Source organism: Agelaius tricolor, unplaced genomic scaffold, assembly GCF_023055355.1.
Source record: "Agelaius tricolor isolate 1412-34295 unplaced genomic scaffold, bAgeTri1.0.p SCAF_5, whole genome shotgun sequence".
Lineage (NCBI taxonomy): Eukaryota > Metazoa > Chordata > Aves > Passeriformes > Icteridae > Agelaius > Agelaius tricolor.
Window position 1 is genome coordinate 28264290 of NW_027269265.1, and position 27935 is coordinate 28292224.

Sequence of the window (27935 nt, forward strand, 5' to 3'; positions counted from 1 at the left end):
TATTTCAAGTCTCTGGGTATGTATTTTAGCAAATAAATTGTTGACAATTTTTTTCCCTGAAGGATTCTTTTCTTTTAAAGCAGAGGAAATATCTGAAAAATGTAAAACCAATAAAAAGGATCTGAATTCCTCTTTGTCCTTAGCACACAGTTTCATATTAAAGGGCATTATGAACTCTGATTAAGAAATTTGCACATCTAGTAAAAGTTGTCACATTGAATTCATTAGTTCCAAATCTTCAAGAGATGCAGAAATGGATAGGTTCTAAAATAATTAATTTAGATTGTCAAAACACACAGGGTCACTATGTACATATATACACACACACAGACACACAGACACACACAAACATATATATAGGATACATTTGGTAAGTAAGAAGTTCATAGAATCCTAGAATAGCTTTGGTTGGAAAGGACCTTAAAAATCATCTAATTTTGACCCCTATGACAGGGGCAGGGACACCTTCCTCCAGACCAAGTTGCTCACAGCCCCATCCAGCCTGGCCTTGAACACTTCCAGAGATGAATCAGCCACACCTTCCCTATACAACCTGTTCCAGTGCCTCACCACCAAGAACTTCCTCCTAATATCTAATCTAAGCCTACTCTCTTTCAGTTGAAGCCATTCTCCCTTGTCCTGTCACTCCAGACCCATGTAAAAAGCCTCTTTCTATTTGTCTTGGAGGCTCTCTTCAGATGCTGTGAGGCTGCAAATAGGTCACCCCAAAGCCTACTCTTCATCTTTTCTATTGGGCTTGAACAGCCCCAATTCTCTCTGCCTTTCCTTGTAGGAGAGGTTCTCCATCCCTCTGATCATCTTCAAGGCCCTCCTCTGGAGTCACTCCAGCAGCTCCATGTCCTTCCTGTGCTGGCAGCCAGAGCTGATGCAGCCCCGCAGGTGGGGTCTCAGCAGAGCAGAGCAGAGGGGCAGAATCCCCTCCCTGGCCCTGCTGCCCACGCTGCTCTGGATGCAGCCCAGGACACGTTTGGCTCTCTGGGCTGGCAGTGCCCATGGCTGCCTCATGTGCAGCCTCTCACCCACCAGCACCCCCAAGTCCTTCTGGGCAGGGCTGCTCTGGGGCTGTTCATCCCCAGCCTGTGCTGAGACTGGGGCTTGCCCTGACCCAAGTGCAGCACCAGCACCTGGTCTTGTTAAACCTCAGGAGGTTCCCATCGACCCCCTCCTGGAGCTTGTCCAGGTCCCTCTGGATGACATCCCATCCTTCAGGTTTGTCAACCACACCAGTCAGCTTGGTGTCATCTGCAAACTTCCTGAGGCTACACTCAATCCCTCTATGTAATTTATGAAGATATTAAATAACACAGGCTCCAATACATATCCCTAAGGCACACCACTTGTCACTGATGTTCATTGGTACTCTGAATCATTGGCCACTATCTTCTGGATGTGACCATTCAACCAATTCCTTATCTAACAGTTCATCTGTCTCTCTTTCTTAACAAAGATTTTGTTTTTAGCACTATCACATTAAAAATATAGGATTAAATGATGGCATTCTGGCACCAGTAGAGAAATGATTTACCAACCATTAGATATAGGAAAAAAAACCCTTGATATTTTAATAGATGCTGAATAATAAGTAAATCATTAGGTATTGTGTCATGATGGCTTTACAGCTTTACCTGTATTTTTAGTAGTAACTGTATCTCCATAACTCCCACCTTCATATCTTGTCCATTATTTTTTTTCCTACTTAATTTGGCAACTGTAATTGATGATAATTTCAGAGTCACTGTAGCTTCTTAAAGTAATTCATATCACATTCACCTAGAAGTATGAGCTGCCCACTCCTTGTATTTCAATGAAGCTTTTCAAAGAGAACATTTTGTTAGGACTTTATTCACCACTTAATTTAGCGTGCTTAAAAATCTTCTTGATAGTCTATAGAAATAATTGTACACCAGTGTTAAAAGAGTCTATTGGCAGAAGTGGAACCTCAGTTATTTGCCACAGGCCTGAATTTAACATTTTCCTTTTATATTAGTCTAATTTGATGTTGGGTAGCCTATTTCTTAAAAATGTGAAATTCAAAATCACAGAGGCAGAAGTTATTCAGTAGTTTCTCTTGGAATGTGAAAGTGTGATGTTTTTGAATAAAAATTTTAGAGCTGCTTTTACATCTACTTTATATTCCTGTGTAGTAGGCTATCAAAGCTTGTTTTGTGGCATTTCCTAGGTGCAAATGAGGAAAAACTCCTAAGACTGGTGATTTATAATTTTCTAGACTTTAATTGAACTTTTAATTGGCATTCCAACTCTAGAGTATCATTTTGTCTTGGTTCTTAAAGGCTATCGCTCCTTCCAGTCAATTAAACATATTTTTTTTCAATTGGCTTTTCTTAGTGAAGCATCATTTACTTCTAAAATTAACTGCCCTGTCCCATAAAATTCATTGCAATGCAACACATTGTGCATCACCAACCTGACCAAGGCAGTGCCACAGACCTGAGGCAAAGGTGAGAATGAAACCTTACAACTTTATAAGGATTTCATAGCAGCATCTTAAATGCCTGGACATTTTCTTTAGTGTAACTTTTTAATAAGCAGGGGAAGGAAAATGCTCATGAATCAGTTCAGAAACCAAGAATTAGTTCTGGTCTGTAGTGTTGCTCCTGTGTAGTGTTGCTCTAGTGTTGCTCCAGTGTAGCTGCATATTTTGCTGCTATATTAAAACATTGAGTTATGGTGAATGTGTTTATTCCTTGGTGTCTGAAGGGCAACCATATAATTCTGGTATACATATTAAAAAATTGTTTTCCAGGATTTTTTCCAGTAAAAGTATCCCCACTTCCAAGTATTTCTGACTGTCTTTTTATCTGTACTTCTCAATTAGCTTTGAAGGATGTCATTGTGTACCCTCAGCCTGGGAAGTGAAGTAATCAGGTAATATTCAGAATCACTGGGCTGTGTAATCTGATTATGAATGTTTACCTTGTGATTCTGCCGTAGAGGAGAATCAAAGCCATGGGAAGGACACACAGAGAAAAATACAAAAATGAACTCTCAGAAGTTTATTCTTCTGAAATGCATATTCTTAACTCAAGCCAGGCTTGTAAAAACAGAGATTAATAACAAAAACCCTTTTGTTCTTTACAGTAAATCTTCTCTTTTAGAGAACATAGCAGATCAGGTAAGTAATTGTTCTGTCCTTCTATTTTCTGCTCAAGCTTGCTCAAAGCTATCTTATGAAATGTGAAGCTAACGAATGTGAAGCTATGAAATGTGAATGGGAATGAATCAAAGTATTTGGGAGAAATTTTGGTTAAATCTTTTGGACAGACAGCTACTAGCCAAGCAATCAGTTCCATGAAGCACTGATATTGCCTGATGCTGTACAGCAGTAGCAGAAGAATGTTAGATTGTTTGTGCTCACAGTGGTTTTGTAAAAGAGAAAGACTAGGGTTAAATTGGAAAAGAGTTAAAATGATGACAATGAGACAAATCTAAGGATCTCATAAAAGTCTCAGGCTAGATAAGGATTGGATAGAGATGAAGAGTTGGAGAAGAATATGGAAGTCTGGTGGAAAAAAACTTCCTCAGAAACATCAGCTCCTCAAATTATTCTGAAGATTAACCTGCATTCATGACAATAGTATATCTGCTGGGAGGTCATTTCAGATGCTAAAAATATCTTGAAATCAGTAGATCTTTTTAATAAAAATACTCTGTGTGTTTGAATAATGTCAAGAAAACTAGATTGAGGAGAAGCTATTAAGGTTTTTTATAGGGTATGAGTTCCCATATCTACTGATATCAGTGATGATTCAGTTACCCTCTTACACAAAAACAATTTACAAAGTTCTATTTTTGTGCACAGAACCTGACGGTGTTTTTATAGGGTGGCTATGATTCAAGAGAGAATGCATCTTGCGATCAGCAAGTGAAGGCAAAGTGGGTGGGAGAGAGGAGGGAAGGGGAAGAGCTGTCATTCATTCCTTTATTCACTGAGTATAACACAGGGCAAGAAAGAAGCAAGAAGGAACCATGGTTCTGCGATACGAGTGCAAATCCAGTAACTTCTGGAGCTGTCCCTGGTATCCTGCAAAATGCACTAAGATTTTTCCAAATTTGCTGGTCTGACCTTATGTCACAACTCAAAATATCCATACCAGAGACACGTTCTGTGCACTGGTTATAGTTTCTGGCTAATTACATGATCCAAAAGTGACAGGGAAGCTTTGTGTTACCTGAAGTTTCACATATAGTAGAACAAAAATGTGCAACATCTGTTGTGACTCATGCTTACCTGGTTTAGGTTGCATTGAAATCTCTCATGATAAACACCCAGCAATCTTCACACACTGGATCAAGCCTAGCTGCCAGGCAAGTCTAAATACAGTATGTATTTCCCTAGTTATTGCAATAAAAGTCTTACAGTCATGTCCTTCCATTAAAGTCCTGATGACTGACAAATGTTCTGTTTGCTCCAAGACTGCCTTTTCTCCTTGGGAAGAGATAGTGTGGCTGAATAGAGCTGAGACTTCATTTGTGGAAATCACTTCAAGCTCTTCTCCTATGCTGGCTAATTTCTTAATGCCTGCAAGTTTCATTCTCTCATGGAGGCCTCATTAATAATAATTTTTTATTTATTTATTACTTTTATTTTCTGCAGGTACATGCCAGCTCAAGAAGGGAGGTTTTCAGTAGGACATAATCTTTGCCCTTTGGTAGTCTGAGGTTTTCAGTGCTGACTTCTTCCCTTCACCAATCACTACTGTCCTTTCCACAACTTCTATGAACTGTCTTGAATTCAATTAAAGATAACACATTAGAATATTCTGAACATAGCATTGGATTAAGGGGTGCTCTTTAAATAATTACCTTTTACAAATTTTTAAAGAATGCAGAACAAAAACAATGACAAAAAAAAAATAAGGAATTGTCTTTTGGAATAGGGAATATTTTAATATTTATTGGACAAGTGTAAATTTTTGAGTTGATTTGAGCCTGTGTTTTTTGGGTTATTTTACAGCAGCATCAGTAAAAGAAAGTCATTGGTACAGAGAGGCTGAATCACCAGAGGTGTGAGTGCCTGGACATGTAATCAAAACTATGAATAAACATGTCAATGAAAAAAATATGCCATGCATATCTAAGATTAGGTGGAAGTAAAATAGGTGGAAAAGCAAAATTGCCACATTTAAAAAGCAAGGATTAATAAGAGAATATGGGAATCTCATGGGTTTTAACAAGACCAGGTGCTGTGCTGCTCCTGGGTCAGGGCAAGCCCCAGTCTCAGCACAGGCTGGAGATGAACAGCCCCAGAGCAGCCTTGCCCAGAAGGACTTGGGGGTGCTGGTGGGTGAGAGGCTGCACATGAGGCAGCCATGGGCACTGCCAGCCCAGAGAGCCAAACGTGTCCTGGGCTGCATCCAGAGCAGCGTGGGCAGCAGGGCCAGGGAGGGGATTCTGCCCCTCTGCTCTGCTCTGCTGAGACCCCACCTGCAGGGCTGCATCAGCTCTGGCTGCCAGCACAGGAAGGACATGGAGCTGCTGGAGTGACTCCAGAGGAGGGCCTTGAAGATGATCAGAGGGATGGAGAACCTCTCCTACAAGGAAAGGCAGAGAGAATTGGGATTGTTCAAGCCCAATAGAAAAGATGAAGAGTAGGCTTTGGGGTGACCTATTTGCAGCCTCACAGCATCTGAAGAGAGCCTCCAAGACAAATAGAAAGAGGCTTTTTACATGGGTCTGGAGTGACAGGACAAGGGAGAATGGCTTCAACTGAAAGAGAGTAGGCTTAGATTAGATATTAGGAGGAAGTTCTTGGTGGTGAGGCACTGGAACAGGTTGTATAGGGAAGGTGTGGCTGATTCATCTCTGGAAGTGTTCAAGGCCAGGCTGGATGGGGCTGTGAGCAACTTGGTCTGGAGGAAGGTGTCCCTGCCCCTGTCATAGGGGTCAAAATTAGATGATTTTTAAGGTCCTTTCCAACCAAAGCTATTCTAGGATTCTATGTTCTGATTCTCACTAATAATGCTGGAATAAAATAACCTAAAACTCTCTATGTTTTTACCAGAAATGCTAAGGTTCTCTTAACACTATATAAACAGCCGACTTATTAATCTTGATTGCCTTATAAAAAGGCCAAATATTTTTCCATTATTAGATTTCCTACCTAAAGACCTCTGCAGATAGTTATATGCCTAGGTTTTATCACCACACTTGCTTAATGTGAGATACTGGGGTTTATTTTTTTTTAACATTGGTTTCTATTATAAAAGATTGATTGATTTTAAATTCACACTTTGATTTTTATCTCCTTTGAATGGTATAATGTGTTAAATGATAGAAGGTGTTGTTTAACTCCAGATGATTTTTCTGTATCAGATTCTCTGGCTTTTTAAATCTTCATTTAGGCACCATTAATCTTCCAGTGATGCCATCTCTGTGTTTTAGACTGGCAAAAATTTATGTCTTCAATTTTCTCTCTTTGCTGTGTACATGCATTGATGTTCATATAATGTATATTTTTGCATTTAAATAACACTGGTAATGGTGTTTTAACTTTCTCTAGCTCTGATATTGTTAATTTGGACTCACATTTCAAATCAGAAACCCGATTTGAACATGAGGGCTGCAACTTCATTTGTAATCAAAGGTAACTGTAACTAATTTGTTATATAAGATGTGCCAAGAGCAGGAATAAAGACTTCATAACTTCTTATAGGTTAATTAATGGAGTTCTTTGGGGAAAGATTAAATAGGCAGACAACAACAGATAAGTTATAGGGAGGCTTGTTTTCAGTACTTTTGCTAAAATCTCCACAGGATGCTTACCACTGTCCTCTGAAATGGGTGATTTTCTTAGCACTTAGATCCCTTGTTATCCTACCAATGTTTTCATCTCTCAGGTGTAGCCACTGATGTGAGACATGCTGTGTAGGCATCTTTGCATCTTCTGCCTCCTTTACTCTTATCTGACCTTGTGCTTAATATTTTTTCTCTATCAGAGGATGGACACTAGTTCAATAGTTGAAGGCTATCATCTCATAATACCTTTAGCTGGATACTTTTGTTTCCTCACATCCTGTCTATTCCTACCACTGAGTCAGTTATCTCAAAATTGATTTTACTTTTCTACTTAGAAGTGCCAAAATAAACTGAAGTCCTTCAGAAAACACTGAACCATAGTAAATGCCCTGCATTCCTTTGACTAATTTATTTCAATTGTTAATGTTTAGTTTTCTAAGCTCATTATTACAGAATTGGTTTCAAGGGAGCTCAGCAGCTGTCTGTTCCCTGTCCCACAATACTGTGATTAAAATATTGTTTCCACTGCAGCACAGTAAAGTGCCCAGTTTCATTGATATATGTTGTGATATATTCCCTCCCTTCTGCTCATCTGCCTTTCTGGTTTTACCATTCTTCTTATTTTTTTAAAATATCTATAACACAACCAACTGCAATTAGATCTTTACCCTCCAAGTGACTCAAACCTTCTGTCATGCAGCTTGCCTATTGATATAACATCTGCTATACAGAACTGTTACATCCTATATTTAGTCGGTTTAAACCACTATGACATAGAAATCTCTTCATTTCAACTCCAGCAAGCTGGGGAGTCAAATTCAATTTCTGTGCATGAGTAAGAGGCAACTTCCTTATATGCTTCCTGTTAAAGAATTTCTGGTCATCTGGGATAAATCTCGAGTTCTTGAAAACTTTGAGCAAAGCTGAGACTAAGGTTTACTTTAGGACCATTTAAACTGAGTCTCAGTTAGGGCTGGTGATAATTTCATTTCTGTGATACTTTGATTCCAAGACCACAAATGCTGATGAAAAACTAACATGCTTATCCTTGCCATCTTACTGTCTGTGCCAAGAAATTCTGCATGAAACAAAGAAAAAAAAAAAACCTCCCTAGAACTGCAACTAACTGACTCCAGCATTTAGAACAACATAACTGATACTCTTCAGATCATGGTTCACCATTCTGCTTTTTCTCTCAGACTGGAGCAATGAGCTCACCAGCTCGTGGTGAGTCTGGACTTACTGAAACTCTAGCTGAGACTTGCTCAATTTGAACCTCATGTGGTATTCTGAAGAAAGGGTCAAATTGCAGGGCCCCAAGTCAAGTAGAATGTGCTTAAGTTTTCTCTTTTTTTATTTTCTTTTTTTTTTTTTAAGATTTCACTTGTTTTGAAATGATACCTTTTGAGTATATACCTTTCTTCTTTCTCAGAGATAGCTCCTTGTTTTCAACTTAATTTTATTTTTAATTTTAAATAGCAAAGACCAAAATTATTAGGTGCTCTTGGGCAAGAATTAGTTTTAAAATCAGATTGAAGAGAAAGCAAAAGGAAGATGATATAGTGACAGAGAATTTTTAGTTTAAAATCTTCCTTTTTGTGTTTTATAAGATTTCTTATTTCTTTCATTGACTTGTGGGCACATAATACACAAAATCACTTGTGCCAATGATTAGAATTCAGATTGCAGAAAAGGAACAAATATCCACCCTCATTTGTTCACCACTGCTACTGCTCACACCGACAGGGTCAGTTTTGGGAGCCAAGTTAAAAAACCCTTGTTGCGGTTTTAAGAAAAACCCTTGTTGGGTAATAGAGCCACAATGACATTGTTGCTGGTTCTTAGATATCTCCCTTCCCCTCTCAACAGAAAAATAGTACCTTTTCATTACAGTTTAAAAATAGAGCTATCTAGTCAGTTAGTGTTACAGACTCCCATGCCATAGTTTTTAAGATCCGTTAAGTCCTGATACTTTTGCTTAAGTCTGTGAGATCCTATTTTTCCTGTGCTGGAATTTCTCTCATCCTTATCAATTTTATGCTGACAATGTTTAAAGCTGTACTACTGATGATTTACTGCACCATTACAAAGACAAGAATTAGGTTTCAGAGAGATTCCTCATCTGTTAGCACAGAACTATCACACAGTAGCCATAATTTTGATTAATTCAATAAAATACACAAGATCTTCATTAGATGGTGCAGATCCTTTGGAGTAAATAAAAGTAAATTGTAATTTGATGTCAACTGGTCTAGCTCCATTTCCAGCAACAGACTTATCCTTGTTTATAGCAGTTGAAAATTTAGCTTACTGTTCTGGCACAAACAAACGTTATTATTTTGTACCACTTTTATTTTTAGGTTGTTGTTGAATCTCTTGTAGGTTGCTCAGAAGTTTCTACCTATTTAATCTATCTGCTTTGCTTGCTGTGAGTCTGTTCCTCAAAAAATGTCTAAGGCAGGGCAGCAGCCCACACATAAGCACAAGCGAGACAGAAGGAGAAGGAGTGAAAACAAGAAGTCAGTGGAGCACTGCCAAGTTTCACTAGTTGAGGATCTGCTCTGAAACATTTTCAGTGCTTCTTTCAGTCTTGCTAATGCTGGTATGTAGCTTGAGTCTTTGGTTTGAGTCCTTTGGGAAATACACTAGCAATAAGAATAGAAAAGCAATTTAGGTGGCATCTTTGATCATCATTGCTGTCAATCAACCCAGGGCTTGGCATTAACATATGCTCTTCAGAGAAAAAACTAATCTACTCCATTTGGTAACAATTAGAAACATTAATATGACAGAAACGAGACTGAAAACCCGAACTTTTTTTTTCCTTGGAAGCCTGTAGAATGATAGGAAAATATTTTTAAAATACAGTTTTCATTTTCAGCTTCCAGGAGTAACACTAATGTTAGTGAAATGGTCTATGTTATTTTATTTAAAGAAAATCTGATTTCCAGATTAGATTTCCAGTTTTTAGAGTTGTTTTATTTTAAATTTTAAACTAATGTAGTAAGAGAAAAGAAATGGAAATAAAAATAAACCAATAATACTCTACAATAAACCTATACTTTAGTTTTCAGTTCACTGTTTCTACATATTTTCATGTTTTGACTCCCTTCATCCAGAGTCAGATTGAGAAAATTTCTCTAAATCTCTATTTTCTTCCAGAAATGAAAAAAAATTTCATATCTAGTTCTGAGTAGTCACTTTATAATTTTTAAGGCTGAAAAACAATCTCTATTGTCAAAGGGCCTAAAAACTAGAAATTGTAGACACCAAAAGAAAAATAATTTATTTTATAATTTTTTCCTCTGATTGTATATGTATATGTCTTCAGTTCAGACACTGTTCTATCTGCATTAATCTTTAAGCATTCTTAAAACTACAATTTCTTTCAGATACACACACACACAACAATGCTGTGTGTTATGAAATAGATGACTTAACCATATAAAGCAAGGATATTCAATTCCTTCACTAATAAGAAAACTGCAAGAAAGCCAGTTCTGAGTTTAACTGAGTTTCTCTTTTAGTCAGAGATTCTCCAGAAACCTTGTACCATGAAAAAAAGGGGAAGCTAATCAGAATCATTATTCATATATATTTTGAAATACATGTGCTTGTTTTTTCCACAGTTAAACAAAATAAGTGTTAAACAAAATAAGAAGATGGTTAATAAAAAGAGTGACTGTTTCATTATCACTTCCAATAGTTTCACACTTGGATGAAAATTATTGAGATAGTTTATACTTTAAGTGTACTTTTTCTGTGAAAACTTAGAAGAAAAAAAATCCTATGACTATACAACTGGTCAGAATGAAATAATTTGAAATTCTATGCTGAAAAACAAGCATTTCACACAAACATAAAAGTTGCTATCACTTTACCTATCTTTAGTTTTTACGTAATTGTAAGTAGATACTTAGAGGAACAAACAAAGACATAAATAATCCAATCTCTAGAAATTTAGCTGATTGTGGCTGGGAAAAGTATTTTTACTTGGAACTGGTAATCATCAGAACAAATTATTGAGAGAGTGCACCACAATCTACAATCTTGCAAGCAAGACAGTGTACTTCTTTGGAAGATACGCTGTAGGTAGAGAGAAATATGGGAAGCATGCTGGGATCTGCTCTGCAGGAAATCCAACAGGATAGTCAAAGCAGTCTCTTCTGAGTTTAATTCTGAGAAACTGCGAGTCACACTTTATTCCCCCCAATTGACAATTCTTGTATCTCACAGTTAGAGACTTTTGTGTTATACTATTTCCATGGCAGAATAAAATTGAAAGTGTTGCATGACACGTACTAAACAGAATGTGTTAAGATGTCTGTCTTAGTTACCCAGAAAAAAAATCTGGAGTAACTCAAGAATTTGGCTCATTGATTCAAGACTTTACACTTACCAAAATGTAAGGCAAGTGTAACAGAAGAAGTATCAAAGTCACTTGGAGTTAATCTGTTTTAGGTAAACTGATACAATGTTGTTAAATCGTGTTTATAAAAGCCCACAAAGGGCTTAAGAGAACTGGTACAGAGAACTTAAAAACATACACTGTGTTTTTTTTTTTTAATGAGTCAGAAGAAGAGCTGTCCTTTCTAAATATTCTTTTACTTCCAACTGCCTAGCCTAGTGCCTACTGACGTGATGCAGAGACTTGGCAGAGAATAAATATTTTTTAAAACTTACTCATTAACACCTTGGGCCCATCCATCAGCATGATTGACATCAAGAGACAATGCAATTTTTTTTTTTTTTAATAGGACACAACATGTACAAAAGGCTTTCTGTGGGCTAATGAGGCACACCTGACAGATGTGTGAGTCATTTGACACAATGGGTGGTATTCATGAACACCATCACCTTGCAATCAACTCAGTATAACATTCCTTCTTATTTTTTGAATCCCCTTTTCTTTAAAATAAAAAGAATTTAGGAACAACTGCACAGGATTCAAAGCAAAGTAATTTATACGCTCCATCCCTGAGATGCTACTAATAATGATGTTCATGACATTATCTGAAATTTTATTAGGAAAATAATAAGAACTTCCTGAACTGTGTCTAAGAGATAGACTTCATGTGTTCCATGCCATGCACTTTATATTATTGCACCAAATGAATCCAGTAAAGACTAATTGGCATGAGTGAGTAACATAGCAGTGCAATAAAGATAACTTGTCACCTTTTGCTCATCTGCTCAATGTTGTCTCCAAAGGGTAATAGGTTTCATTATATCCTGCTGTATTTCATGAAGATTCAGCAGGCAAATTATGCAAAAGTGAGAGAATCACGACGGGTTTTAAAGTAGCATTACTGTTACAAAAGAGGAAAACCAACAAAATGCCTGAAAGAAGGTATGTCCTGGTTGAAAAAAAGGTCTATTAAATAGGCACCATGACTCTGGAAGCTTTTAGGAATTGAATCTGTCTTTTAAGTGATCTGGCAGTCTTTTGCCAAATATTTCAGAAGATTCCTTTGCCTATCTATAGTAACGAGGTTGGCTGTATTCTGTGACTTACCCTGTGAACTCAGGCCACGCAAGTCAGCCTGATCCATATTCATATTCATCATGTGTGTCAAGCCCTGCTTCTCATCCTCCATCATGTACTTTCTGTACTTTTTTTGGTGGTGCTTGTAGCTCTACATAATGAATCTTGATCCAAACAGTGGCATGTTTTCTCTTATGCTGTATCTCTGAGATGAAGCAGTTACCTTCTGCATAGGTTACAAACCCACTTCCTTCTGATGACCTAAGCACTAGGCATAGGTAGCCACAGTTAATTTTGAAGGACTGAGCTCTCTTCTGCTGTGGGTGATGAAATTCGGATAGGATATATGGTTACCCAGAGCACTCATTTATATTTGAGGCAATTGAGGGTTGAGAATTAATAGCTTGTAGGAAAGACTGGAGATCAGATGACATTGCGAATTATTTAGCTATCATTCTTGAAAAACATTGAAGTGGGGTCTGGTGCCTGCTGTGTTCTCAGAGATACTGATGAACTGTTTTATCAATCTACAAAATCAAAAAGCATCCCTGTAGGTGATATGACCCTTACAGTCCAAGAAGGCTATGAAAATTAGGAAAGATATTTATTGTCACATAAAACTAGTTTGAGAAAAACAGTGTAAGTAGGATGACAGAAAAATGGTGTTTTATTTAGCACAGTTTTCTAGCAGTCAGAACCACAGGTGCAGAAGAACAGTAATATAGGCAAAAATACAAAATTACTACAGCAGCCCTGAAAATGGAAGACCACCTCAATGGTTACAGTATCCACAGTTTCATCTTCCCTCTGGGTCTCTTTTCCCTTTTTAAGTCTCCAAGTAGGTGCTGAGCAATCCAGGCATGGAATGAAGGGTGAATGCCTAGATCTGTAAGATTTCTTAGCTGTTTAATTTCTAGTTCCAATGCCTATAATATCGGCAGGCTGTAATAGAATTTCAGGAATGCTTGAGGGAAAATTTTTACGCAGAAGTCTTAATAGTTAATTTAGTAGCCAGGGAAGATTCAACAAGATAAGAGGCATGTGAACTTTGTTCCCAGAGGATCAGCACAGTGATTCCTGATAGGTCTCCCATTGAAAGCAGCAGATGCATTTGTTTCTACAAAAATTAGGCCTTTGAACTTCAAATTTGCTTGTTGACACTATAAAAAAATTCAGTACTTAATCCTATGGCATCTTCTACTGAAAAAGTCTAGGTTTTGCTGTTCACCCTTGCTTCCTGCCCTGCCAGAAGGTTTCTCTGCAGCAGTTCCTCCCAGAGTCACAGTGACACAGGGTCTCCCATGCTTCTTTTCAGCATTTCAGGCTTAAGTTTTAGTATTCTCTTTTTAGCCCTTATCTGCTGGACAGCTGGTCTCATTTAGATGTCTGTAATGGGAAGTATACAGAGTCCATTCAATCTTTCTATTTCTTGGTGTTTCATAAATGTATGTGCAGGAGGATTTGAGAAGCCTGGCGATTATCCAAACAAATAAGGGGACATTCTAAATTATGCAGATGATATGATGAAATCTCATCTAGAGCTAATCTCAACAATTAGGTTCCTTGAAAATGGAAAGGATACAGAAGGGGATAAATTTTATGTCAGAACTCATTCTGATGCTCCGGAACCTGGAAGGGTACTGGAGCTGATTCTGTCACATGATGTTCTTTTTGTGTTTGTTTCCAGGGTCCAGTTGTTGTTTGATTGCATTAAGTGTTCATATCCACTTCAAAAAATAAACAAGAACAGAGCTTTCTCAGCATTGCAAGAGAGAACAAGGCCTAAAAGCTGAACATCCGAACGATTGAAGATAACATTTTTGGCTTGTCCATAGTTCCTTCTAGCAAGATGTTACTAACCACAGGGCACCATCCTGTGTGCAGGGAATGACAGTGGCACTGGTATTAGGAAGATGGTGTTTCTCAGCTTACTTCAAATCACATTGACTACTCTTTTGTTAAAAGCTTCAGAAAGATGTGAGATAACTTTTTTTAGAGATTGATGTGTGAGAAAGAACAGAGTAAGAGGGATCAGCTGTGACTGAATTTGGTACAGTTAGAGGTGGAGAAGCTAGGGCTTGGACTTTTTAGCAGTGAAACCAGACCTTTAAAGCCTCATGTTGTTTTTGGCAGACATTCTTCTCCTCCCCATCTTATTTACACTCCCTGCTCACGTCGGCTTCTTTTTGCAGCATGTTATTTGCAGAGCAGAGCTTCTTTACACTTCTTTCTGCCAGCTTCCAGATGATCATGAGCCACAGAACAGTCACCCAGAAACCTGTCACCACTGGAATGGTGCACCAGAATGGAGAATAAGGAGTTGGACTGCAAACCCTCTACAACAGGCTGTGGAAGAGGCTGAGTCAGCCCCTTGCTCAAAAGGCCATTATAGCATTCAGTTGCTGATCTGCTTGCCATGTGTGATAGCACATTGCTGCTAAAATGGCATATTGGCCCCAATCCTGAAAAGCTTTCAGACATGTATGCATTCAGTGAGATAAAGAACTATAGAAAGATGCCTATGTTTTCTATAAGGACGTCATATTGGTAAAAAAAGGATAGGTGCAGTGATCTCAAAGTATTTTGTGGTACAAAAGTATGAGCAAGAATAGTAATGCACATATATATGATTTGCACACACACACTCTCACACACACACACATATATACACACATATGTACATTACATCTCTGTATGAATGGCATTACCATGGGGATAATGAGACCCACAAATAGCATAGTTAACCATTTTAACTTACTATTTTTGTGTCTTTCATTCCTGAACTGCCAGGGAGTAGATTGCTATATCCTCAAATTTATCTTTGAAAATCGTCTCAAAATAACTTCTCTGTGAAACTCATTTGACAGGGTTACTTACGTGATCACCTCTTTATCAATCCACTGAGGATGAGAGTTAGTTCTAGACTTTAAACTAGCAGGGCTAGTTCTTTAGCTCAGCCTGTAGCAGTTTATGCTCTCAACTCTCGAAATTATTTAGCACTGAGGACACTGTGCAAAACTCTTAGAACTGTAAGAATTTTTATTCTGCATCTGACTGAGAGTGTGACATTAAATTTCATACAATATCATATACTTCACACTGCTTACTATACAGCAACACATATGGAGAAAGATTGGGAACTTGAGACTCCTTGCAGCTCCATGAGCACACTAACCATACTGTACTGCTGTTGCAGTCTTTGCTGTCAATGTGAATCAGGAATGCCAGTGATAGACTTATACCACTACAATGTCTGAGCTACATAAATATAAATGAATTGCATATAGGGACGTCTATCTGCTGTGCATCTATCTATATTTTGTATATAGATATGTATGTATATTTATCTGTGAAAATAATTTCATGTTACCAGTTTAATAGTATTTTCCTTCGATGAATCCAATGCGTAAATACTAATGGTATGTTGCATGGTATGTCAAAATTGTTCAATGAAAAAGAGGGAATTTGAAAGTAGAAATTGACTTTAGAAATCCTGTTTTTTTAGCTGATTAATCTGATAACTCTTAAGTTTTGGTTGGAGTAAGCAGTGTCTCCTGGTGAAGAGGGATCATATGGGTTTTTACCTCATTAATGCCTTAATACCAGCTGATGCAGTATGTACTTTGCAGGCCATGTTTTTTTTTGCAATTCTGTGATTTTACAGCTGGTACACTACTAGCTATCTGCCTTCCCACACTGAGTCCAGTTTGTCCATCTTCTGACATCTTGGTATATATACAACACAATACTTGTTCTCTGAGGAATTTAACAAAGCTGTTTCTAAGACAGTAGGTGCTCCTGGTGCTCAGGAGTTAGTAATTTTGAATATGGCTGGGTTCATTGCCTAGAAAATATGGCAGGAAGTTCTGAGTAAAATTTTTTTCCTCCAGGTGAACTCTTCAATGCTTTTTCAAAACATCCGGATCCTTATGCTTTAGAATTTCTTCAAAGACAGACAGCCTTTTTTCTTCTGACTGATGTTCAATATGCCCAGCTATTGGGTAGAAAAAACCCTACTCTGGCAAGTCACTGAGTGGGTCTTCGTGCAGGTCTATAGTAGGCTGGTACGTCATGAGGAGTGGAAAACCTATCAGCTTACCAATGGCACTGTCAGTTCAGATAAACAGCTGCCATAATTTTCCCACTTTCCATCAGGTGGAGGTTTAACAATGTTTATTGAAGAAACCAAAGCTTTGAGAACACTAAAAGCTTTAATTCTTTTTCTCCAACCAACAGTGTGGTTTATGGTGCTGAGGACAAACTTGGAATCATGTGCTCTCACCTAACTCACCTTGTCTGCATCACTGGTGTTTTAACAAAATTGGTTCTGCATCCCCTCTTCTATCAGAACCTATATTCCCTGAAGTGAACCTGGGTTTGGGCCATCCTCTGCAGCAGAAGGGCTGTAAGGGGGAGTAGTGTAATTACTACAAGCCTCTGCTTTGTCCTGACACAGTTACGTCCACTGGCAGGAACTCACAACTTCTGAACTCACAAACTACAAAGAAACCTGAGGTGACAGAATCAGCAAAGACTGCACCTTGAAGTTATATCATGTGGTGCATCAAGCATGCTTCAACCCACAATCAGAGTGGCATTACTCTGTTACCCTTATCCCAAAGCAACTACCTAACATTCAAGTTGTGACTCTTGCTGATTCATTTGCAAAATCATAGCCACAAAATGATTAATTGTTGCTAATATTTAATTCTAATTGTAGCTACTTATTTTTGTGCTTTAAAATAAAAAAGCAAAGCTTTTTTTTCCTAAGCAGATATTTTTATTAGTATTAAATAAAATTTAGTTTGAAAACTAAGACAGGCATTGCTTGATCAAAGTTACAATCATCTTTACTAATTGATTGTAATGTGCATCCCCTTTTCTGTAGTATAGAAAAGATATCTACAAAGCTCTGTTCCTGAGGAAGAGGAGGCAATGTTGAATAGGAGCACCTTATTATCAAAGGAAAGTTTTTGATGACACAAACTGTTGCTTTTCATATGTATTTTTTTTATGAGTGAGTATATGTTGGCTTCATTTACATGAAACTAAAGATCTTGCACTTCCTTGGAGTGGAAAAGCAAAACACATTTATAAAATTACAGCATGGGTAGAAATAAATAAAAAACCGAGAAAAAAGAAATAGGTTTCATCAGAAACAGAGGAACGTGGACTTTCGTAAGTATAGTCTTAGCATTTAAAGTTAGGGAAGAGATTTCGCGGGTAAAGCACGGATTAGGAGAGGAGAGCTCGAACCGTGCTCACTGCCCGGCCCGCGGGGCGCACGCTGCAATTTCAGCCGCAGCCACGAGATGGCGCTGCGAGCCCTCGCACTGCGCCTCGGCCCCATCGGCCCCGGCCCCGGCACGGCACGGCCCGGCCTCGGCCCGGCCTGGCCCCGGCACGGGCCGGCCCCGGCTCTGCGAGCCCTTCCCGCGCAACGCCGAAAATCAGGCGCCGAGGAGAGGAAACACGAGTGAACAATGTGCATAGTTTCCTTTGGCGGATGAGTAGCATTTGGCCGCTGCTGAGCCGAGGTGCGGTACGGGCCGTGCCCAGGCACTCGGTGGAGGACACGGGCACGACCCCGCCCGTTTGGGCCCGGGACCCCCGGCATAGCTCCCGTCCCGGAGCACCAGAGCGAAAGCGCTCCTCCAGAGTGCTTCCCATGCCGTGTGGCGGCTGCCGGGAAAACGGCGAGCCCTGACAGCAGCAAGTTTGCCCCACTGGTACGGCTCGAATCATGCCGACACCTCAGGGCCGGAACCGGCGCCAGGCGGGCGCTGCGGGAGTGCCTGAGCCCAGCTGCGGGGGGACCGAGCCCTCAGCAGCCTCCGGCCCGGGCCCGGGGATTCAGCCAGTGCAGCGGCAAACTTGCCATTGCCTCTGAGTGCATTGCCTCTGCTGCACCGCGCTCTGCCAACCCGCGGAGATACATCCCCAGTGAAAACTGCTTGGTAGCCATCAATGGGGACGGGGGTGCCGAATTCAATGGCTAAAGGAGCGTGCCTGTATCGGGAAATTTAACCTTCAAGCACCACTTCCTCACCTCGTGCACTTGGATCGATTCTGCCTTTTGTCTGCCGCGTCTGTCGCAGTGCACAGACGCCGTTCAGGGCAGAGCCTGGCTGCTGTTTATTGTGTCTGCACAGTATTTACACAACACCGGACGCACTTGCTGCTTTCACATGGTTAAAATATTCAGTAATACAGACAAGACCAATGGACAAAACTAAATTGAAATAATTAGGTCTGTGCATTTGTATTAACGGTGGCTGTTGACTAATTGTGTTCCTTGAAAGTGAAACTTATGGAACACAAATTTAGTAATTTTATTTGGCAATTCCAGCTCTTTTTTTAAAAAGGTCTGTGTGTACATCCAAGCTATTCCATCCTCTGGAAATGTGGTGAGTGCTTATATAATGTTTCAGTACCTGAGTTCAGAGGGAGAAATGTCTCAGTGAGGGTCAATATACTGGTGTAAATGAAAGTCATGTCAAGCATGAATGTAGAGAAACCCAATTTTTATTATGAAATCCCCTTCTCTTCCTCATACGTCCAGGTTCTGGATTTTTTTTGAAGATGTGTCTTTCCAAAATTAAGAGATTAGGGTAGTTGTCTGTGGAGCTGCTTGGAAAACAAAACCATTGTTTTTTATCATGTGAGTCTTTTCAGTGAAAACAATAAAGTGAAATCTGGATGAGACATTTTGTTCTTTTCTGGCTAAGCAGTCTGGATGAGTTCTGAGAAACAATGCTTGAAAAAAGGCATTGCAGCACTCACACGTATTACCTCTGATGTTGTTTTCCTCAGGCGTTCTAGAGGTATTTGAATTATGAATTATCCATCCTAATTCATTTCCTTTAGAGCCAAATAATTTATTCTGAATAATCATTCTTGTCCTGAATGTATATGCCTACTCCTACATATCCTCACATGTAGTTTTTACAATCTTCCTAGCAGAAGAGGCTAAAGAACTTAAGCAAACATGTGTGAGTAGGAGGCATCAATTATTAGATGAAGCGGTTGAGTTCAGAGTACAAGTAATTGTGTAGAAACATCCATTCTTATGAGAGTTTGATGACACACTGAGCCTGACTAGTGAAAAACATTTTAAAGTAATTTATTTTCTCTCTTTGCATGATAAATATTTATTTCAAGGCTCTGCTTATAGTGGGAGGCCTGTACTACCTTGGGTCTACCACTGATGAGGAGACTGACTGTTAGCTGTTGTTGAGCTGGCAATAGAGTACAGGAGACTTAGAAGAGCTGAATTTATTTCACACATTTGTAAAATTCTAATTTTTGAAGGTTTTTTTTTTTTTTTTAATTTTTATGAGTGCATGTACATTATAGAAAACTCATGGAAGTAGGGAAAGGTGTTCGAAGGAAATCAGAACTATGCCACAGCAGGAAGAAGTATTTTTGTTACAAATATTATAATAAGATTTAATAATAATTTGTGATCTGTAATTGCGGGAACAAGAATTTCTGAATTCAGCAGTCACAGATTCTAAAGACTTGAGCTATGCCCGGCTTATGGGATGGAGACAAAATGATCCTCAAGGAGTAGAGTCTACAAGTGGTAATTTGCAGGGGTGTCCAGAAGCCTGCTTTCTGATGCCCCAGAGACGGGGTTATCAACAATAATCAGATCCCCATCAGGCTTGTGAAGAAGTGGTACCTGTCTATTGAGTTGATGTTAGAATGCTTATATGAAAAGCTTTTTGTTCAGATCCCATATGTGTTCAGTCTTGGGCATTGTTGTTCAGATTCTCATTCTCTCTTCATTCCCTTCAGATTCTTTTGGGTGCCCTGGAGCGATGCAGGGAACAGGGCTCCTAGTATCAGGTGAGTGCATTAGAATAGTCAGCTCTCTTGCCTCAGGCCCTGCAGCAGGAGCAGGAGCTGCAGCTGGATGTCCTCTCCCCACCTCTCTTTTGATGTGGTAGGATTCCATGACAGAGCCAGTTCCCACCTGCTTTTATAACAAGCAGCCTTCAGCCTTGTTTGCAGCAGCAAACAATGAGCTATCCTGCTCCCTGTAAAATCATTGCCCTGTGTGCCACCTGGCTCATTCTTAACACCAGGCTGTGTCTGCAAGGGGAGAGAGTGGAGTGGGGTCAGGACACCCACCCACTGGTACCCTCAACTAAAATGTTTCCTGGGACTGCTGCCCTGGAAGAAAATTGTGTAAGGTTGCACCTACTGCTGGGAAGGGTCTCTCCTCTCTGGGACAGAGGACTACACGAACTGGAAGCGTTTCATTTGATGCATCTGTACCACTGTTGGAGCATGCTTGTTGCATGCCAGCAGCGGAAGTCTTAACCAAACCTGAAAGAAGTTTAACCCTCAGTCTAGTCACCTAGTGAGAAACTTCATCTGCTGAAACTTCATAGGCTTCAATAGTGAAGATCAAACCTTTGTGTTACAACTGAAATTTTATTTACTCAATCACTAGTTTTCTTAGAGTTAATGTAAAAATCACTGTTTCAGTAAAGAAGACTTTTCTGGGTTTCTACTTAACTACTAATCTTCAGCAGCACTTCAATATCTGACAGGAGGAGTGTTTGATGTTAATTATATTTTGATGAGTGCATAATCATGTAAAAATTTGCTTTTATGCACAGTCTCCTATGTGAGTTTATGTTTTTGAAATATGAACATAAGCAAGGAAGAAAATAAAACTTTATAGTCTTCAGAGTTATAATCTGATTGTCATAGAACAAAGTACCTTGTCATTTCCCACTACATGGCTCTTCCATATAACTCTACCTTTGCAGCATTTACTGTGTTATACTTGATTGAGTATATTACTACAAAGTGTTATTTATCCAGCCTAACATTTGTTCCAAGAAGAAAAGGTAAATATTATGGGCTGAACTCCATTTTAGATTCTTATAAACATAGCTCTCAGAAATGTAAGCCTGAACTCAAACATTTGTGACATCAGTGGCCTCTGAAGCAAAACAGAAATGGATTCTGGATCCAGCAAGAGGAGTAAAGTTGGGCTTCTATCCTTAGAGTTTCTGTCCTTACTAAGCTGCCACTTCAAACATCCAGGTCTGGAGGAGATGTAATGAGCTGAATTTGCTTCCTCAGCTGGAATGGCTTTGGCACATATATCTGAAGACCTGTTTAGCTGCGAGGGAGCTAACCAATGGTTGAGATTATACATGTCTGTCAGTTAAATCAAAGATCCCAAGGCTAAATGCAGCATTCAGAGGCAACACGTAGGCCCATGAATTTTATGGAAGACAGTGTCTAGACACCGATAAGCAGCTCTCTTGCATCCACATGCTATAAAACTGTATGTAATTGTTCCCATTTTAGTAGCAGCTTTCAGAAAATTACTGTTAGGAATATGGAAGAAATGTTTTATACCAGTGGCCTTAAAATTGTACTATAGAGATCTAATTTTGTTTTCCAGTCATTTATGCCAGGAAAGTAAAGAGCATCTATTTTAAGATAAAAGAATGCAATATATAGGAAAAAGACACTTTTCCTTACAAAACAAATAATTGATTTGCAAAACCCATGGACATGCTATTCTTTTGTAAATACAAAGAAGATCTTAATGCTTATTTTTATAATTTTTTTACTCTTTGTGTATTTTCTGACTTCAAATGTTTTAACAGATATCATGGGAGAAACAAGAGCTATCTACATGTCTGTGTATGTGCCATTCAGCCAGCAGTATGTGCATAATTTTTTCTAATGGCATGGTTTTATTCTCAAAATTGTAAAATATTACAGAGAAATTATAAGCCTGCAAGTAATTTACAGCCATCTCATTTCTGGCTTATACGTTCCTAAACAATTTTTTCTGGCACAGATGGTAACATCGTAACTTCAGATCTCATTGCCATCCATTGCTGTGGCTGCTCCTGGGTGTGGGAAGAGGTGATGATTAGCTAAGACAAAACTTGCTGTTCACAACATCTTGAAATTTTGTTTTTATTGATGATAAAAATGGCTTTCAAATTAACTGCAGATTTTAATGGGAAATTGCCTGGCTCTTTCAAGGTTTTATTTTATTCTTTTAAGTCAACTCTGCATGCAGTCATATAACTGATGTTTCTAGTGATATATATTTCTTTTGTTTTCATGCTTATACACATTAAGGATATGAGAAAGTCACAAATGCAAGACAGCAGACAAAACTTGGAAGAATCTGTAAACAGCATCATTCTTTGAAAGCACAAACCATCTATATTCTTAGATACTATTGTTGCATTTCAGCCTTTCCATGCAATTATTTATTTTTCTGAGACATTTTCAATGGATTTTGAGTCCACAGGAAGCACATGGATGTCTTTCTCCATTCAGCTACTAAAAAGATCATTGCGTTTCAGCCCATTTACAATGTATTCCTTGCCTTAGTCACTGAGCTTATTTTAGGAAAGAACACAGGAAAATTGGGTATTTATCATGCTCCCAAAATTAAATTGATTTAAGCAGGGTTTTGCTACTTTGGTTTTTTAGTTTTACTTTGAATTGGATATGGATCATTTATGTTGTAGAAGCTGAAAACACACAGGAAGACCAAAAGGGCTTGCAAGTGGAATAAATCAGAAATGCGAACGTTGGAACTTGTATCAAACCTCACATGTTGAGATTTTTTATTTCAACTGTTCTCTCTCACTTGAGGTATTTGCTTTTCATTTCTCCAATTGTATTGGCCCTTCAGTGACTTCGCAGCATGCTTCCCACCGCCTTGACTAAGGAATGAATTTTGTGGCTGTTTACATTAATATGTGTTGTAAGGTAAATCTATCCTCTATGTTCCCATTTATGTCATGTTGAAATGAGAAGAATTCTGAAAGATCTTATATCTTGGAACATCAGGAATATCAGCTATTACCTTTCCAAGTGATTTTGCAGTAGTGCAGAAATGTCCAGATTGGAGCATTTGAAAGTCAGGAGCAACTTTGGTATATGTTCCCTTTTAATTTTTGTGTGAATTCAGTAGCCTAAAACCTCTGGCCATTCAACTGGGCAGTTGGCTCAGCTCTGGCCTTAAGCATCTGACAGAGTTAATTTGCTTTCAGTGCCTTTAATTCATGGTCCTTAAGCTGTTATTTTCCAAAGCTTTTGTCAACTCTTTATACCTAAAAATATCAAACTCTAAAAGGCTTGCTATGATCATATTTCCATGAAATCTAATGAATGATAGGAGTATGCCAGTGATTTTCCACATTGGTTAACCATTTAAATGTTTGATGGTGTTTTCCACAGATATTCTTCCCTTTGCTTCTTTACATGTGTTCTGGTTTGATTGACTTAGTGACTTAAGTTTACTGTCTTTGCCAGCCTCCTCATCTGAGATGTTCTTGAATTCTTCATAGAATCCTAGAATGGTTTGTATTGGAAGGGACATTAAAGGTCATCTAGTTCCCACCCCTTCACATGCAATTCCTTTCCCAGTCTGTTCTGCTAGGGGGAACATGACCAGCTGCCAGTCACTCTTATGTGGTAGCTCCTTCTTTAATTGTCAGGTATTCTGTGTGCTCGGGTAAGAGCCGTTCTAGCTGGGATTTGGTAGGACAATGTGTGAATAGTATGGAACCCTTAACTTCTCTGGAGGTGAGAACTTCTGGAGGTGAAGTCCATGTGAAATCCATGTTACCTGAGTAGGAGCTTCTGCTTTCAAATGCGCGTGGTATGTATCAATAGAATTTCTCTGATTTTTGCAGTGGAAATTCTGATTACTCTTTTTAGGCTTTAGAATTACATTACATCTAGACACAAGACATATCAATCTCTCAAAGTTTCACTAATATGCAATGTACTTCTGTTGATTCTGTTCCAGATTTGTCAGCAATCTGGCTTTGATTTAGGCAAGTCAAGTTTCAGGGTATTGCCATGCATGTGTCTTGAAGTGCAGCCCTGCTCTTTTACAGGCGAGACTCAAGGTCTATCTATCAAAGTAGCTCTTGGGCTTTTTTTTTGGAACACATCTGTGAGATCTGTGAGATACCTCTCACTGCAGATATGAAACAAATGTGGCTGCCCCTGCAGCGTGCTGAGAGTGGAGTATTGCTGTGCATGTTAAGGCCTTGAAACTCTGCAAGACAGAACGCTACTGACAAACTTTGTAGTTATAGTCTGAAAAAGATCGTGATACTAATGTAATGGAGTCATTAATCTTTAGAATGCCATTTTCTGAAAACTAAGTTTAGGGCTCCTGTAGTATGTGGGACTACTAAATCTGCAGTATTTTTGACTGGGAATAAAACCCTGAACCTTCTTCATTCTGTTATTTATGAAATACAATATTTTGCAATAGCTTGGAAACTTACTTCAAACTATAATTTGGAAGACTAAGAAAATTTGCTTATGTGGCTAATATCTAAATAGAGCTGGTACTATTCTGACAAATGACTGCCTTTTTTTCCCTTCAATTACTATTTATTGAAACCAGACTTTAAAGCCCACATTCAGTGTTGATAAACTTCCCAACATGAGTAGTTGTTAGAAAACAAAGTTTTCAATAGTCAAAATAAACTAATTAAAAAATTAGTTTTTATTTAATTTAGACTAAACAAGAGTTTAAAAGAGAAAAAATGTATCTGACCAAAGTATATTAATTTTGCCTAGAGAATACTTTTTATGTGTATAGATAATTGCTTATGCAGATATTGAGATTTTCATTGCCATTTTATTTGAGAGAGTGATATTTTTTGAATTCCCCAAATGTTCATGGATCTTCTATCTCTGCTTTGTATCTCTACAAACACCATTTCACTGTAAAGTACAGGCAGGTATGTCATCCCTCCTGCTCACAACAGACAAGGATCACTGACACCTATGTTTGAAATGGAGGCCCTCTGCTACAGTGGAGTGGTAATGTGAAGGGTTTGCTGAAAAATATTTCACATGGACATGGTGTGGGAGTAAGTTATTCAGCTAACATGTAGCTTCAGCTCTTGGTCACTTCAGTGAAACTGCTTGTGGAGGGTTACTTAATGAAATTTTCTCTGGCAACTTGTGAGAAATGCTTCTCTACTGATGGACAAACCAGACGCTGGGCAAATCTGGAACACCTTGGATCTGGTAGAAGTATCTCTACTCAGTAATATCCAACATTTAAAAATTTCAAACTGATTCTCTTGAATGAAAAAAGTTCTGAGCTCATTACTAAACTCATGGGCCATTTTGCTTGCTTTCTGAAGATTTCAGACTAAAGTACAGTTTGGCTTAAGAGCACTGACTTTTCAATTACTTTATCATCTATCTTTGAAACTATAACCAAAGTGATGCCCTTGAGCATCTTGCAGTGCTCTTGGGCTTGCTCATGACTTAAGTCCTCTATGTTTTCTTTTTCTGAATGGTACTGGCTGACCTTGTTTTAGCATGAATTTTATGTTATCCTCTGGAAAGTTTCTGATATACTGATAAACAAAGGATATGCAACATTTCTGCTTGAGACTGTCTATCTTATATCCAAATCCTTGTCCTCTTCATTCCATTTTCCCTAAACAGATTTTATTTTTATTTTGTCTCCCATTTTTCCTTATGAAGAACTTTTGAAGAAAACCTCAGTGTTTTTAGTTTACATGATTAAAGTTCTCAGGTAGTTTTTCACTCAGATGTTATTTCTGCAACAAGCTTTAATAAGAAAATAAGAGATGTCTTCTGTAAGAAAATAAGAGACGTCATCTGAGAATGTCATGTAGGGAAAATAGAAATGAACCTGTGATCAGGTTCCGGCTCAAGCTCCCAGTGCTCAGTGTGGGAGCTGTTGCTCTTACACATATTGTGCTGCTGCAGAAGTGGGAGGAGATGAAACTTCTGCCATTTCTGTGGCATCACTCAGCAAGGTGTAAATGAAATATGAAAGAAACACTTTCAGCCCACTCAATGCACAGACAGACAAAAAGATAGTGTTTTGTATTTGCTGCTGTGATATGCTATTTTTTGTAGTATTAACCATACATAGTGCCAGAATGCTTCGTAAGATTTACAATCTTAGGTCAAAAGGAAAATGATTTCTTGTTAGGTCTCCTTCTTTTTCTCTCCTTCCATCAACATGCTGCTGCATGTCAAAGCTGGTTTTGCAGAGCAGAGCAGGAGTGAGGTGAACAGACTGACAGAAGGATCCTGTTCTGAGAGAAAGAAATTGTGTGTCAGTAGGTACAGTTTACAATGAGCTTCAGGGTAAAAATGATAAAAATCTGAACAATGAATGCAGTTTCAGATTCAGAAATGTTTGCTGACTTCATTTTATTGAGTTGCAGATCATCTGGGTGATTTGGAGGCAAGGAGCCATAGGTGGTAATGCATCCATGCTGTGTTTAAATTCATTAGCACTGGGGAGTCTGTGTTGCTAGGTAGCTCATTTGGTGTGACCGTCTTTGGATGCAAATGTTTTTCAACCCAGTTTTGCCTCTAAGTCTTGCCCTCACAGCTTAACAAATCACTACCTAGATCTTTGTGGTAGCCTGCTTACTATTTTTAAGCCATAAACCAGACTCCTGGCAGTCCCCTTTTTATTTGGCTGGGAATGTTCAGTGGTTGGATCTTCTGAATTAGCTCCTAAGCTGGTGTAAATAATGTGGCTTCACTGATGTCAGTAATAATATCAGGCCAGTTTACACTAGTTGAAATTCTGCCCTTCAGACGCAAGTCAGCACCTAATCTCCATGGCATTCACACAGAGGCATGTATTTCCCTCTGTTTTTCTAATCCTTGTGTGTCCTTTGAAGAACTCTGTGATTTGTGCTGAAAATAGTGCTGAGAAATAGGATGAAGTGACATGAATAGTGGTTTGAAATGCTGGACATCTGAAACCCTGACTTGTTCTGACTGAGACCTCTGTGTGACAGCACAGTTATTTCACTCTTGGTGCCTACACTCTTCTCGTCACTCTTCCCATTGTAGAGAAGGGTGGGGATAAAGCCAGCAAAGGTTGAGTTGCTGCAGTAAGAGAGGCTGCAGTATAGATCAGTGGATAACATCTCAAAAAAGCCTCGCTATGTTCAGAGAGACACATCCAGTAACGCCTCTGTGAACCAGCACAAACTGAAAAATGCAGCAGCCTGCAAACTGCTCGGCTACTGCACTGCCGTGTGAAGGAGGGGTTGTGTGTGGTTGGACTTCTGAGCACAGTGGGGGTCTCTCTCCTCTGGTTACAGTGAGCACAGAGACAGCAGGGATCCGTGCCATGATCTTTCTACAAGGCTGCACAGGAGCAAAGACAACGTGCGGGAAACACGAATTTAGGCTGATTCAGCCTATAGATCTAAGAACCCTGGAAAGACAGGATAAAGTCTAGCAGGAGAGGTTTATATAAATGCCATTCTGGCTAAAGCGGGGAGCATAGTTATAAGAAATTACAATTTGCTCCATCCTGTAACACTTGCCAATGATGACATGTTCATAGGGAAAAGTTTGTGATAAGAAATCAAACCAGCAAGATTCAAAGAGAACCAGATGCCTTTGTAAAGGCATGAAGGCAATTGGGTCATTTAAACATGCTACAGGCTGTTTCGGCATATGGAGAAGGCCACAATAGTGCTCATGTAATACTTGTATTAAATCTTAAGAAGGCCAAAGAGCTTTTGGTGCAAGAAGTTAATGTCACCTACATTGTAAAAAGCTGCAACGCTATTGGATGAACAAAAATTTGAAAGACCATTTGAAAATGGCTTTTCAGGGGCCATTGGTCTGG

At 38.9% G+C, this 27935-nt stretch overlaps 1 protein-coding gene across 1 annotated transcript in view; it reads left to right on the top strand.

Moving 5' to 3' along the window:
- Positions 1-27935, top strand: part of LOC139590619 (uncharacterized) — a 146767-nt gene that overhangs the window by 9379 nt on the left and 109453 nt on the right. The window contains exons 2-4 of the mRNA XM_071428370.1: positions 3121-3154; positions 17502-18669; positions 20063-20113. Coding sequence (XP_071284471.1) covers positions 3121-3154; positions 17502-17969 — 502 coding nt within the window. The 3' untranslated portion in view covers positions 17970-18669; positions 20063-20113. The remainder of the gene's footprint in view (positions 1-3120; positions 3155-17501; positions 18670-20062; positions 20114-27935) is intronic.